This window comes from Rattus norvegicus, chromosome 11, assembly GCF_021556685.1.
Source record: "Rattus norvegicus strain SHRSP/BbbUtx chromosome 11, alternate assembly SHRSP_T2T, whole genome shotgun sequence".
NCBI lineage: Eukaryota > Metazoa > Chordata > Mammalia > Rodentia > Muridae > Rattus > Rattus norvegicus.
Window position 1 is genome coordinate 54,440,703 of NC_141544.1, and position 14,615 is coordinate 54,455,317.

At 43.3% G+C, this 14,615-nt stretch overlaps 1 protein-coding gene across 1 annotated transcript in view; it reads left to right on the top strand.

The window, feature by feature from the left end:
- The window catches only part of Crybg3 (crystallin beta-gamma domain containing 3), a 112,977-nt gene that overhangs the window by 13,059 nt on the left and 85,303 nt on the right, over positions 1-14,615 (top strand). The window contains exon 2 of the mRNA XM_087577276.1: positions 14,451-14,517. Within this exon, the coding sequence (XP_087433402.1) occupies positions 14,451-14,517 (67 nt within the window). The remainder of the gene's footprint in view (positions 1-14,450; positions 14,518-14,615) is intronic.

Below are 14,615 nucleotides of genomic sequence, written 5' to 3' on the forward strand. Positions count from 1 at the left end.
AGTGTCTGTCTTTGTCTCTGAGGTGTGTTTCCTGTAGGCAGCAGAAAGCAGGGTCCTCATTGCGTATCCAGTTTGTTAATCTATGTCTTTTTATTGGGGAGTTGAGGCCATTGATGTTGAGAGATATTAAGGAATAGTGATTATTGCTTCCTGTTATCTTCATATTTGGATGTGAGGTTATGTTTGTGTGCTTTTCTTCTCTTTGTTTTGTTGCCAAGACGATTAGTTTCTTGCTTCTTCTAGGGTATAGCTTGCCTCCTTATGTTGGGCTTTACCCTTTATTATCCTTTGTAGTGCTGGATTTGTTGAAAGATATTGTGTAAATTTGGTTTTGTCATGGAATATCTTGGTTTCTCCATTTATGTTAATTGAGAGTTTTGCAGGATACAGTAACCTGGGCTGGCATTTGTGTTCTCTTAGGGTCTGTATGACATCTGTCCAGGATCTTCTGGCCTTCATAGTTTCTGGCGAAAAGTCTGGTGTGATTCTGATAGGTCTGCCTTTATATGTTACTTGACCTTTTTCCCTTACTGCTTTTAATATTCTTTCTTTATTTTGTGCATTTGGTGTTTTGACTATTATGTGACGGGAGGTGTTTCTTTTCTGGTCCAATCTATTTGGAGTTCTGTAGGCTTCTTGTATGCCTATGGGTATCTCTTTTTTTAGGTTAGGGAAGTTTTCTTCTATGATTTTGTTGAAGATATTTACTGGTCCTTTGAACTGGGAGTCTTCACTCTCTTCTATACCTATTATCCTTAGGTTTGATCTTCTCATTGAGTCCTGGATTTCCTGTATGTTTTGGACCAGTAGCTTTTTCCGCTTTACATTATCTTTGACAGTTGAGTCAATGATTTCTATAGAATCTTCTGCTCCCGAGATTCTCTCTTCCATCTCTTGTATTCTGTTGGTGAAGCTTGTATCTACAGCTCCTTGTCTTTTCTTTTGATTTTCTATGTCCATGGTTGTTTCCATGTGTTCTTTCCTGATTGCTTCTATTTCCATTTTTAATTCCTTCAACTGTTTGATTGTGTTTTCCTGGAATTCTTTCAGGGATTTTTGTGTCTCCTCTCTATGGGTTTCTACTTGTTTATTTATGTTTTCCTGGAATTCTTTCAGGCATTTTTGCGATTCCTCTCTGTAGGCTTTACCTGTTCTCTAAGGGAGTTCTCCACGTCTTTCTTGAAGTCCTCCAGCATCATGATCAAATATGATTTTGAAACTAGATCTTGCTTTTCTGGTGTGTTTGGATATTCCATGTTTATTTTGGTGGGAGAATTGGGCTCCGATGATGCCATGTAGTCTTGGTTTCTCTTGCTTGGGTTCCTGTGCTTGCCTCTCGCCATCAGATTATCTCTAGTGTTACTTTGTTCTGCTATTTCTGACAGTGGCTAGACTGTCCTATAAGCCTGTGTGTCAGGAGTGCTGTAGACCTGTTTTCCTGTTTTCTTTCAGCCAGTTATGGGGACAGAGTGTTCTGCTTTTGGGAGTGTAGTTTTTCCTCTCTACAGGTCTTCAGCTGTTCCTGTGGGCCTGTGTCTGGAGTTCGCCAGGCAGGTCACTTGCAGCAGAAAAGTTGGTCTTACCTGTGGTCCGGAGGCTCAAGTTTGCTCGCGGGGTGCTGCCCAGGAGCTCTCTGCGGCGGCAGCAACCAGGAAGATATGCGCCGCCCTTTCCGGGAGCTTCCGTGCACTAGGGTTCCAGATGGCGTTTGGTGTTTTCCTCTGGCGTCCGAGATGTGTGTGCAGAGTGCAGTCTCTTCTGGTTTCCCAGGCGTGTCTGCCTCTCTGTAGGTTTAGCTCTCCCTCCCACGGGATTTGGGTGCCGAGAACTGTTTATCCGGTCTGTTTCCTTCAGGTTCTGGCAGTGTCTCAGGTGCAGGGGTCCTGCCGCTCCTGGGCCCTCCCCTACGGGAACCCAGAGGCCTTATACAGTTTCCTCTTGGGCCAGGGATGTGGGCAGGGGTGGGCAGTGTTGGTGGTCTCCTCCGCTCTGCAGTCTCAGGAGTGCCCAACTGACCAGGCGGTGAGGTCTCTCTCCTACGGGGTTTGGGAGCAGAGAGCTGCTCTGGGCCGGGATCCTCGGGTGTGGGACTTCCGGTAAACACAGGAAGTGCTCGGTCCTAGACAAATTTTGCCTCTGTGTGTCCTGAGTTCACCAGGCAGGTTTCTTGCAGGGGAAAAGTTGGTCCTACCTGTGGTTCCAAGGCTCAAGTTTGCTCATGGGGTACTGCCTAAGTCCTCTCTGCGGCGGCAGCAACCGGGAAGATCTGCGCCGCTCTTTCTGGGAGCCTCCGTGCACCAGGGTTCCAGATGGCGTTTGGTGTTTTCCTCTGGCGTCCGAGATGTGTGCGCAGAGTGCAGTCTCTTCTGGTTTCCCAGGCGTGTCTGCCTCTCTGAAGGTTTAGCTCTCCCTCCCACGGGATTTGGGTGCAGAGAACTGTTTATCCGGTCTGTTTCCTTCAGGTTCTGGCGGTGTCTCAGGCGCAGGGGTCCTGCCGCTCCTGGGCCCTCCCCTACGGGAACCCAGAGGCCTTATACAGTTTCCTCTTGGGCCAGGGATGTGGGCAGGGGTGGGCAGTGTTGGTGGTCTCTTCCGCTCTGCAGCCTCAGGAGTGCCCACCTGTCCAGGCGGTGAGGTCTCTCTCCCATGGGGTTTGGGAGCAGAGAGCTGCTGCGGGCCGAGTAGTCATTTTTTTATTTTATTATTTTTTTAAAATTTTTTCTCCTTTATTTTTTGCAAGAGTTTTATTATTACTATTACTATTACTATTTGTTTGTTTGTATTTTTCTTTTCTTTTTTTTCGGAGCTGGGGACCGAACCCAGGGCCTTGTGCTTGCTAGGCAAGCGCTCTATCACTGAGCTAAATCCCCAACCCCTATTACCATTACTATTATTTAATCTTCTTTTACAAGTCATTTTACACCCTTTCCAGTCCCTTCACTTACCCATATAATAAAACAATTTCCATAATTTGAACTGTGAAATAGGAATTGGGCCTTCAGATTTTTATTGTGTAAATTGGTTTAGTTAAGTCCTGATATTATGATTCCTTTCCTTGATGTGACCTTTTTTTTCCCCTTGAGCAAACTACTGTTTCCAAAATGTTTACTATGGTTTTTTTTGTTGTTGTTGTTGTTTCTGTATCCCAGCATGTCCCTGCTCAGTCACCTCTGAGTCCCGCCCACCCCAGATCTTCCACTGCTCTCATAGTTCTCCCTTATTCAAATCTACATACTCCCCTCCATTTTTTGATCTCCTGCTTTTCTTGATTAAGTTCCTAGTTCTGCTGGATTATTTCCAACAAGGAGAGGAATAGTAGATGTGAAATAGACCTTTTTTTCTCTTCAGTTTTTACGTTTCTGAATATTTTTCCCTATGCATTCTGAAGTTTTTCCTCCATTTTCTTGAATTCTGCTCCCATTGACATTCCAGCAATATAATTTGGGGGCTCCCTTTTTTCTTTGTATGTGACATTTTTTTTCCTTTGTAAATTTTGAGAAAACTGAATCTCCTTTTAATCCAGTGCAAGGTGAGTAATGGATTTTACATAGAGTCTTTCCCATTTGGTGGGCATTTGCTATGTTTCGTCCCACTAGAGATCTTTGTATTGGCTGTCTAGGTTGAAGGGTAAGACTCCCTTTTCTGCAGTCCCTTGTATTGTACTTGGATTCCAGACCTTGGAGACTTCCCCCTAATTTCCTACCACATGTTTGTAATTTCTGGACGTGAGTTGGGATGTGAGCTGACATTTTTTTAGCCTTGTGTTTCTTCCCTTACTTTTGCCCTCTGAGTCACTGGAATTTTTCTGGAATCCTTAGGCTAAGCCAAAACGACAACTGCTTTTGCAGCCACTTACACTGTAGTTTAATCTGCTCTAAATAATTTCTGTCTCTCTGGTCTTCTTCAAAACCCTCGAATGGGGTACCTCCTGCTCATTTTATCTAGTAACTGACGTCCCTTTATTTACTTTCTGTTACTTTAGTGTTTTTTTTTCAAAAGGACAGAATTAAATGTGCTTACTCAAAACTTTCCAGAAAACTCTCTGTGAATGTCACTGCTGCCAAGCTCTGTATTGAGTATGCACCAAGCTCCATACTGTCCCCTTTCTCTACTGCCGTTGGACACAACAGTCAAGGACTCTGCTTATAACAACAGACATTAGGTGTTCAGTTCCAAGTTCTCTGAAGCAGTTGGAATGAGAAGAAGACCCTTGCTATAGGAGGCTGGTACTCCTGTTGGCTCTCAGAATGTTCTGGTATCATTGGTATAATCTTACCTTGTATCTGGTTTTGTTATTTTTGTTTGTTTGTTTTTGGCATGTAGTTCAAAGGACCTGACGTAGTATTTCTGGGGGTTATTACACATACTAATGTCATGTAATTTCTAGAAGCTGTCTGTCAGAAATGTCCACGGCTAATCAGAGTACTCTCTCTTGTAATGGCCAGCCTTTTCTTTAACCTTCCCACATTACGTCTCCATACTGGCAACTGGTTAGGTGAGGTGTAAACTGCCTTTTGCTTTCTAGTGAAGCACAAGGGCATGCGCTGCAGCTGGAGGTGGCCTCTTGTTTGTTAGTGAGGATTGAAGCCATAAGCCTTATTAATTTTGGTCGGTTCGTTGTTCTAAGTAGATCTAAGGGTCTCCTTTGACAGTGTAGCACATATCATATAACGAAGATTTATTACCGTGTAATAATTGTACTTTAATTGCCTGCTTATTTGTTCTTAATTGGATTCTCACCAGTTTTTTTTTTTTTTTTTACTCCAGTACTAGGTCGTTTAAAATCTTTTAAATTGTAATTTATGCTTTTGTAAAACAGGCATTAAATCCTATGAAAATGTAAAATAAAGGCATTCTCAGAGCTCCGGCCTCTCCGAGACGTGGCATATCATTTCAGGTCTGAGTGAATATCTACCATATGCAGAGATTTTTACAAGTAAAAAGTCCTTGTTGGGATTGAAATTTAAATATAACCCTTTAACAATAGTTCTTTGATATTTTCTACAATAGTACATATGTTTAAATAGTGTATAGAACCTTACAATATAGTCCTTATATAAAAAAAAAAAAAACTTAGTTGTGGCCATTGTTTATCGAAATCTGGTTTAAATATCCAGATATCTTTATTGAGGAAGGATTTGTATTCTCCTGGATGGGAGAAGAAAATAAATGCTATAAATTAATGCACAGTATGCTTTACAGTGAAGGAATAAGGCGGGATGGAGGGGGCGAGTCTGGAGTAAGGAAGTGTGACTGTCAAAGGCTTCTGCTGGGTAGCATTTGAGCAGAGATCTGGTCCGAATCTGGGAGTGATGTATGAACATGTCCGAACCAGAGCTTTGCAGAGTGAGCGGACACCGTTTGTAGGTCCCAAGGATGTACAGTACTGTGTGTTGGGTGACAAGACTCAACAGAATGGAAGGAAAAGTGTCCACCACATGGGAAGGGGCCACCAACCAAATGAATTAGGAGTGGGGAGGCCCTAGCAAGAGGCTGAAACACAGTTTAGCTTTTGGATATTTTTTCGTAGGCCTGTGCTTATGTATTCACACCGAGTGTTTATATTCATTTGGAAATTAAAGTAAAAGGAAGGGTTTGAGGTGCAGGGAGAATGTCAGCCAGGGCTGGGCTCTGTAGAGTGCTGGGGAGACACAGTTTGGCTTATCCTTCGGGCTTGTCTCCTTCGGGCTTCTGTTTCCTTCAGGACTATTTTGAATGGTACCTGGCTGGATGCCCCCACGGTGTTCAGTGCTTTACTGTTTGTACTTTAATTGCCTGGTTATTTGTTCTTAATTGCATTCTCACCATTTTTTTACTGGTGGATTTAACCTACAGCCTCACACTCAGACGAGCCCTCCACCCCCAACCGCCCCATTCTAGACAACAACCGGAATACCAGTCTGAGTTCACACCAGAGCAGAGCGTTCCTGATGTCGCTTCACTTCTGGTGAGGTGTGGGTCACAGATGTTCAGAGTCAGAACTGCATCTGAAGGGCGTGAGGTGGACCAATGACTGGAGAGGGGAGAACAGCCATGCAAGGCCAGTGAGTGGTAGGCAGCTCAGGAGCAACTGACGCTGCTGCGTCTTACTCCACAGAGCAGGCATCAACTGTAATAATGGTCGTGTTGGAGGACCGAGATGGGGGCCGGAAATGAAGCACCATAGGTACGTGAATCACAGAAGAGGGTCAGCATATGGAGGAAAGCAACACGCGATACTCCAAGGTAGCAAAGCAACCGAATCTAATCATACCCATTTCATTCCCTCTGTCCCTTGGTTGTCTCCCAAGATTCCTGAAATCACTGGGATGCCAGATGTTGGAACTGAAATACATGCTGTTTGATTGCCTTAAAATTGCAGCCTCTGGTTACCTTTTCATTTGGAGCCCAGAAATAGTGCCGTAACCACCTGTTTTATGTCCTGTTAATGGTCATTTAAAAGGGACAAGTACCACTGTACTGCTGGCAGTCAGCACTTAGGAATGGACAGTTTTCCAGGTCGGTTGTCTCTGAATCACTGATGTGGAAATCTTTTCTCTTCATAGAGGCAGAGTAGGGCTTGCTGGATGGGCAAGCTACTGCCTAAACGTCTGTTTCATGTAGAAGAGACCTCAGCAGATCATAGAGGAGTTTAGAGGTTTCAGTGGGAAGGTGTATTTCTAGGAGAGAAAAATGACCTTTGCTCTCATGTGCGTGGCTTCCATGGCGCAGGCAGCCTCTTAGGAAGGCATGAGAGTAGTGTTCATAAGTTATTTAAGGACGACAGTGACGGCTAAGACAGTGGGGGTTCAGGGAGTAGAAGGCAGGCCTGGATGTGGACCCGAGTAATGGCGAGATAAGGTGCACTTCTCTTTGTTATAATGCACTGACGTTCGTTTTGATCTGTGGTTGACTTCCTGGACATGGTCTTTTTCTTCCTTTCCCACAGAAGACTCTAGATTAGTCTGTTTTCATTTATCGCCAACCCTGTAGTTAAAGACTCACAATGTCCCAGGATTACAGGCCTGGGAGTCCTCTAATATCAGCTAGTCCCCCTATTTACCTCTTAGTAAAATCACATCCAGAAAGAGGGTTTTTGCCAAAAAGCCTTTTGTCCTTAAAGTGCTACCGTCTGAAAGAGACATGTGTCTATTTTGAGAAGATATTTTGAGATGTTTCATCTACCCACACCCTCACAAACTAAGGTGAACCACCAGGATAGTCAGAGTTGTGAAGCTGTCCAATAAAGCATGAGCAAGTCATCAATGTCTATACCAGTGAAGACAATGACTCCACCTCCCCCAACAGCCCATCAGCCGTCGAACGATCCCCAGGGACATCTTTAATGTTTTGCTGAACAGTTTACTGTCCATGACCACAGCCAGGCAGTGGGTCTGTGAATGAGCCTTTTTTTGCACATCATGTTTTCTTTTAGTCCTGGGAAGATGGGAGCATGATTTGGTCATAAGGAAAGCCAGATCCTGGCTAAGTCAAGTTTCATCACAGGAGTTAGGTCAGGTAGTCTATGTGGTGAGGAGGTGCATGGCAGGAGGGGACAGGCCAAGTGAGGTTGCAGAGGGAGAGATGTGGCTCAGTGGACCAGGGCCGAGGTCCAGCTGACACTCATGAGGAAGGGAAAGACAGTGCTGTGTTGCAGGGCTCCTCTCCTTTCCTGCTGTGTCACCAGTCCTGTTGCTGTAGACCCTTGAGACAGAGAGGGGAGGAGAGGTCAGGCATCAAGGGGCTGAGAGGAATGGAAGAGAGAGTATCAGTTCTTAATCAGCAAAGGCTAGGTGTGGCCAACTTCCCCAACGACAGCCCGTTGGCAGGTGATGCTTAAATGGAAGGACTTTGGCAAATGAGGTCAAGTGACCTCATGTTTAGCAGTGCTTGGAAAGATCGCCAAGGACGGCATCTCGTCAAAGGATGCCTCTCTCTAGAAATGTCGAAACATTGTCCACTCCAGCATCTGCAGAGACATGGGTGAGCCTCCAGAAGACACTGTGTGTATTTCTAGATTCTAGGTGTTTCTGGCAAAGCCAGAAGCAGGATATGTGAGAAAATGCCTTGGGAGGACAAGTGTTATAGGAGGTAGGGAGTGGAGGACTTTACTTTCCAAGGGTGACTTCCCCTCCCCACTGACCACACCCCACTGGCAGGTTTATTTTTGAAAGAAGCCAAGATGTTTGGAAGGTTTAAGCACAAATATTTGCTTCCTCTCCCCTCCCCCGACCAAGGAACTTTGTTCAGTAAAAGGCTGCTTTGTCAAGCCTGTTCTCCCTCCATCCGGGAAGCAGCTTTTAGATCACATGAGTACATGGCCAGCCGTGCCCTTGTGCCCCGTGCCATAGTCTATAATGTGGGCTGCAGTGAGATTTCTCACTGTGGGTCCCGCTCTGTACTCGGGGCATTCTGTGTGCTCATTTCTGAAACAGCTCTTTGCTGAGATTGAAGTGCAGTGTTCTCTGTGGGTTTCCTAATAAGTGTTTGATCTCTATGTATCAACACTGACACCATCTGAATAGCGTTAAGTAGTGGTCTCCCCTGACCAGATTTCTCTCTTCCCTGTATTACCAGCAGGCATTGGTTTCTGCTGAATCAAGAGGCGCTCAGTTCATTGTTGAAGAATGTGCCAGAGAGTGACCTCAGCTGAACACCTGGGAATGGCGGTGACTCGTACAGTTAGATTCCTCTGCCTACTTTAACTGGCATGCTTGACATCAGATGTTTGTCTGTTTTAAAAACCCAGCCCCCGTGAGAGTCTGGGACACGTGCAAAATGCTTGAGGAAGACCTTCCTGTTCGTTTTGTTGTTTATGCTTGTTTGTTTGTTTTTTCTCTCTCTCCCCTTTACTCCTCAACAGCCTGCATGGGGAGGGTGCCTGAACATGTAGGCGGGTTGCTCTGTGTATGGCGGGTTGGTCAGTTATTGGGCCCAGCTTCATGTTTCTTGCTGCCAAGGGTTCTCTTATCTAGTGAGACCTCAGTCCAAAGCAAGAGGATACATTATCTTAGATGCTGGGCCAGAACCTCATGGAAATAATTTGAATTTTCGGATGCTAATATGCACTTTTGTTTTTCATTGCCAGGAGTTTGTCGTATGTCTAGCACAGAGCAAGTACATGCTTAAAGGCCACGTGTTGGGGCTCTGACTCTCAGATACAGATTCGGTCTATAGAAGGCTGTTTATCGATGAGGACCTTGTCCCTTCCATTGGACTTCACATTTGTGCTCTTTCAGTGAAGGAAGACAAAGCTATTTAAAGATAACAAGTATCATTTGTGTCTACAATGGTGACTCTTCCCTTTATGGAGTCTCAACAAATGCAGCTCAGCTATGCAGTGTAAGGCGGACCAGTACCTGAGTGTCGTTAGCAAGGAGTCCTTCATCACCTGTCCGTTCATGTATTTCTTTAGCAGAACATCGTGTCACCTGTGTCTGCTTCAGCTAAAAATGTCCCTCCACGTGTTTGCCCCAGCAGAACACCATCCAACCGGCTTTCCAAAGGACCCTTTAGTTTCCCCTTTAGTTATCCTGGTGTAATGTGTGCATTCCTGATAAATTAAGAACCCTCCTAGACATGTAGATAAAGACAGGTAAAGAGAGACAGTGTAGCTCCTTTTTAAAATGAAAATTAAAGGTTATTTACAATGGCTTTCTGCAATTAGTGTTTTTTGCCCCCAATCCTCTATGCCCTATTAAGAGATTATGTTATATGTACATAATTTTTAAATGCTGTTCTTGGCCCATAGCAGTTCAGTGTCCAAGCTTGGAAACATGTTTTAAATACTATCTAAAACAAAGTATGAAAAGCTATTCAGTTAAAATTTTTTATTTCATGGAGTACTTTTTCTTTCAGATATTTCATTTCTCAGGATTGTGTAACAACATCCATGATTAATTATGGGGAGGGGGAACCACTGAGAATTTTGTTCCTGCAGAATAGTCTTTCCTTTAATCAGACTCCGTCTTTATTGTCCTTACAGCAAGATCAGGAAGGTGTTCTCTTTTCTTTTTTTTTTCTTTTTTTTTTTTTTTTTTTTGGTTCTTTTTTTCGGAGCTGGGGACCGAACCCAGGGCCTTGCACTTCCTAGGCAAGCGCTCTACCACTGAGCTAAGTCCCCAACCCCCAGGAAGGTGTTCTCAATGGGTCCTGGTTTCTGGTGGGGTATGCAGACACAGCTGCTAACCTGTACAGGTTCTTAACCCTGAACACATATTAGAGTACGTTCACAGGACTTCATACCATCCTCAGCTGTGTAACAGACAGAAAGGATCGATTTACTGAATTTAAAAGTTCAGGTTTGAGTTGAGCAAAGGGACAGACAGATGTTATAATAAACCTTCGGTATTTCGGGGTCCAGTGAGAAGAAAGAACACACAAATGAAGCAGAACTGTAAATGAGTAAATGTTGGTTCAGGCGGAAGTGGGGTTGCAAACAGAGAGTAGTTTGTTGGCCTGAGAATTGTGCTTGTTCTAGCAGTGACAAATGATTCTATGTGGCAGGCAGGTGTATCTCAACCAGGTACGGAATTGTGTGTGTGTGTGTGTGTGTGTGTGTGTGTGTGTGTGTCTGCCATCTGTCTGTGTCTCTATGTGTGTGACACCCTCCATCTTCACCAATGAATATTTATTGAATGTTTTAAACAGAAGAATGTCATGATGACATTAACAATCACTTTGCCCTTCTTGTGAAGAGCTAATCTAAGCAAAGGAGTCCTACAGATAGAAGAGATCAATTAAGACAAGATGAATTATTTGGAAAAGAAGTGTTGAAATCTTTAATTGAGCAATGATGGTTATCACTACCACAATGTTAACTTATTTTTAAAAGCAGGCTGGTTAGGAAGCCCAGCTGTGCTCTAAGATCTAGCCCTCCTGCCTCTGTGGTGTCTCTTCAGCCTAAATACAATGTTAAAACATGTTATGGCACTCAGCTAAAACATAGCACATTTTAAAGTCTTCCTTAAAGATAAGAATCATAGGTTTAAATATAGGAAATAAGTTTTAGAGACTAGAAGAAGCATCGAGCTGTGGTTTGAGCTTTATTTTATTGTTAATATACTTTCTGTGGAATACTGTTGGGTTTTTCAAGTGTGAGTGTATAAATATGTGTGCAAGTGTGTGATGTGTATTATGTAATCATTTGCATGTGTCTAAAGACTCTGTGTGTGTGTGTGTGTGTGTGTGTGTGTGCCTGTGTGTGGGTGTGTAGCATGTATTGTATAAATTTCCATGTGTGTAGTATATGTGTGTGTGTGTGTGTGCTTGTATAGGTATGTAGTATACATTATTTAACTTCTTCCATGTGTGTAATATATACATGTGTGTATGTGCCTATGTACAGGTATGTAGTATAGTATAACTTTTTTGATGTGTGTAGTGTATATGTGTGCCTTGTGTAGGTATGTGGTGTGTATTGTATAACTATTTCCATGTGTGTGTGTGTGTGCATATAGGTGTAGTGTGTGGCATATATCTTTTTTCGTGTGTAGCATATGTGTGTGTCCACGTGTGTCCACTTGCAGATAATTACAGCTCCTACACACTTTCTACTTTAGTTTCGGAAGCTGCATTTTCAGGAAAGCTTTTGTACTAGAAGAACTTTTACGAGTTTTATTTAGTTTTACTAAGGAAATGTATTTTGTAGGAAGGATTCTCAAAATGCAGGTATGTCTGATCCGTTGATATTCTAACATGGCCTTGTGATTACCATGTTCATGCTTAAGAATTGCACACTTGAATTACAAAATTTTAAGCGAAAGAAAGAAAAGAAAGCTTTATGACATTTTACATAAGTTTTAAATTCTGTGGTGGACCGTGTTCACAGCTAACCCTGACCACATGCAGCTCATGCAGGTTGGAGCTGCCTGCTAAAATAAAGTTAGGTAACTGAGGAGTGGAGTATTGAGTTAAGCAGGCACTTCCTGTTTAGTTTCTAGGCAGGGTGTTGAAGATAGAGTTCCATGATTCATTTGTACAATCAACGCAGTCAGTATTATCCTGAGCTGATCTTTAATGTGTGCCAATTTTTATATGGATCTTGCCAGTTAATTTTCTTTGATTAGAGCTTAAGTAGGCTAGCATAATTTTAAAAACCCAACCAAACGGGCTGGGGATTTAGCTCAGCGGTAGAGCGCTTACCTAGGAAGCGCAAGGCCCTGGGTTCGGTCCCCAGCTCCGAAAAAAAGAACCAAAAAAAAAAAAAAAAAAAAAAAAAACCCAACCAAACAAAAACAAAAACAAAACTCTGAGATAAAAGCAACCTCGTAGCAACAGGCATGGTTAGTAAAAACAAAATAAAACAAAACACCTAAGGAAAGAACCCACTCTCCTTTAAAACTGCAACCACTTATGAATTCTTATTCTATGAAACATGTATGTATGTTACAGTCCTGTATTCAGTATCCTTTCTCATTTTTGACAAGGGCATGCATGCATCTAATGATCTTTGGTTATACTCACTGACACATCACCCTCTCTAATCCCTTCTCCAACATGCACGATTCCCCTCTTCCTCTTCCTAACTTCTACTTTGGATTCATGTCTCTTTGGAAGAACATGCAGATGAATTAGGGTTGCTTAGATGGGCATGGGTGAGAGGCATCAATATTACTTTGTTTTTTTTTCCCCGTAGGAATTTTCATTTGTTTAGCCCATAGCTGACATCCCTATCTTTTTTAAAAATATGTTTACTTTTTCTTCTGATGTTTTAAGCATTTGGGAGCACAGCTGCACCTCTCTGTCCCTATGTTCCTGCATGGAATCTTGGGACGTTGTAGTCCAGTATATCGTCCGTGTGCTGATGTGCTTTGCCATCCTCTTTTCTTCTGACTGTCACTGTTGATTCCTTGGGTATTCTCCAGAATAGCACTTGGTTTTATGTAGAGAGACGTCTATGGAGCCTACGTTACTTCTTCCCATTCCCATCTGCTCTGGGATCCATCTTTATCTGATCTAAGTTACCGTGACTCCTCTATCCAGTTGCTGCACCATGGGTCTGTGGTCACCATGGATATACCTGCCTCAGGGCTCTAAAGCCTTCACACTGCAGTCAGGACAAAGAAAGATTGCACTCTGAAACGGGTTGAGCCAGTTTATACATAGAGTGGCATTCATTCATCAACCTCTGTTCTCCTCTGCTCCAGGTGACCTCTGCCTGTCCCAAGTTGTGTGCAAGCCAGAAACAAACAAAACATTCGTCTCCCAAAGTCCTGCATTCGTGACTCCCTGCTCTCAAACCTCCCCAGGCAGTACTTTAGGAAGCTTGCAGAAGCTATTGTTCGTTTTGTGTTCCAAAATACTTCGTTCATTCAGAGCTGTAATATTTAACAGATTGCATTGTTAAAGACTCCGCACCGGTTTCCCCCAATAGAGACTTTTGTGAAGACCCTGACTTCCTTGTCTTGATTTGCTAAAAGCCAAGCACAATCCTGGTACGTGGTAGACAGCTATAATGATTGTCTTAAGAGTTTCACTGCTGTGAAGAGACACGATGACCATGGCAACTCTTATAAAGGAAAATATTTAACTGGGGCTGGCTTACAGTTTCAGAGGTATATACTCCATTCTCATCATGGTGGGAAGCATGACCGCATCCATGCAGACGTGGTGCTGGAGAGGGAGCAACAGGAAGAAGATTGTCTGACACACTGGGCGTAGCCTGAGCATATGAGACCTCAGAGCCAGTCCCCATAGCGACACACTTCTTCCAACAAGCCATGCCTGCACCCAAAAGGCCCCAGGTCCTAATGGTATCACTCCCTGTGGGCCAAGTATTCTCACACATGGGGGGGGGGCATACCTATTTAAACCACTACAATGATCTTCATTGGGGGTGTTCAGCTTATCAAGGGTTAAGAAAATGTACAAACACCATAATGTACAGGAACAGACACATTTATATTTAACCTGTGTACCTATCTGCCTGCTGGCAATAGTCTAGTTTTGGGTGTCATTTCTTGGCGCTTCCGTGAAGTTCCACGGGAGACAATTAAAAGTGACTGCCCTTAAAAATTTAAATCACTCAGGCGCCCAGATAAACTGGCATCTATATTTTTGAGCATTCCCAGAATTCACTGGGTGAAACTATATGTTTATATAATGAAGTATCACTCAGCATAGGCACTAAAATAATGTCAGGCTGTGGAGAAGCTGGCTATAAATAAGGATAGAGTGCTAGCTAGCACTTTCTGAGGTCAGGTTAGCGGGGTACCCGCACTCCTGTTTGGCTCTGACACTGCTGTGATATGACCATCAATGTAAGGCTACATGTAGCATGGTGACTTCTCAGGAGGTTCCGAAGCCTGCATGAGCAGGATTGGATGCGCTTTTCCAGTTTAGATTCGATCAGCCTATTCCTAGGACTCTCCGACCATTGTGGATTTCAGTTCTTGTCTCATATAGAGAAACTGTACGTGTTGAATAATTTCCCTTTAATTTCAGACGACACTGTGGTTTCTGTTTTTCAGTGCTGAAAATGAGTCTATGAGCACAAGTCAGAAAAAGGAAAATGCTCCTTCATCAGAAGCAGTAAAGGTACGGTTTAAATTGATATTATTTTTAATATTATTAATTATAATAACTATGTGGCGTAACACCCAGAGAAGAGTTTAAATGTCTGCATATTCTTCCTT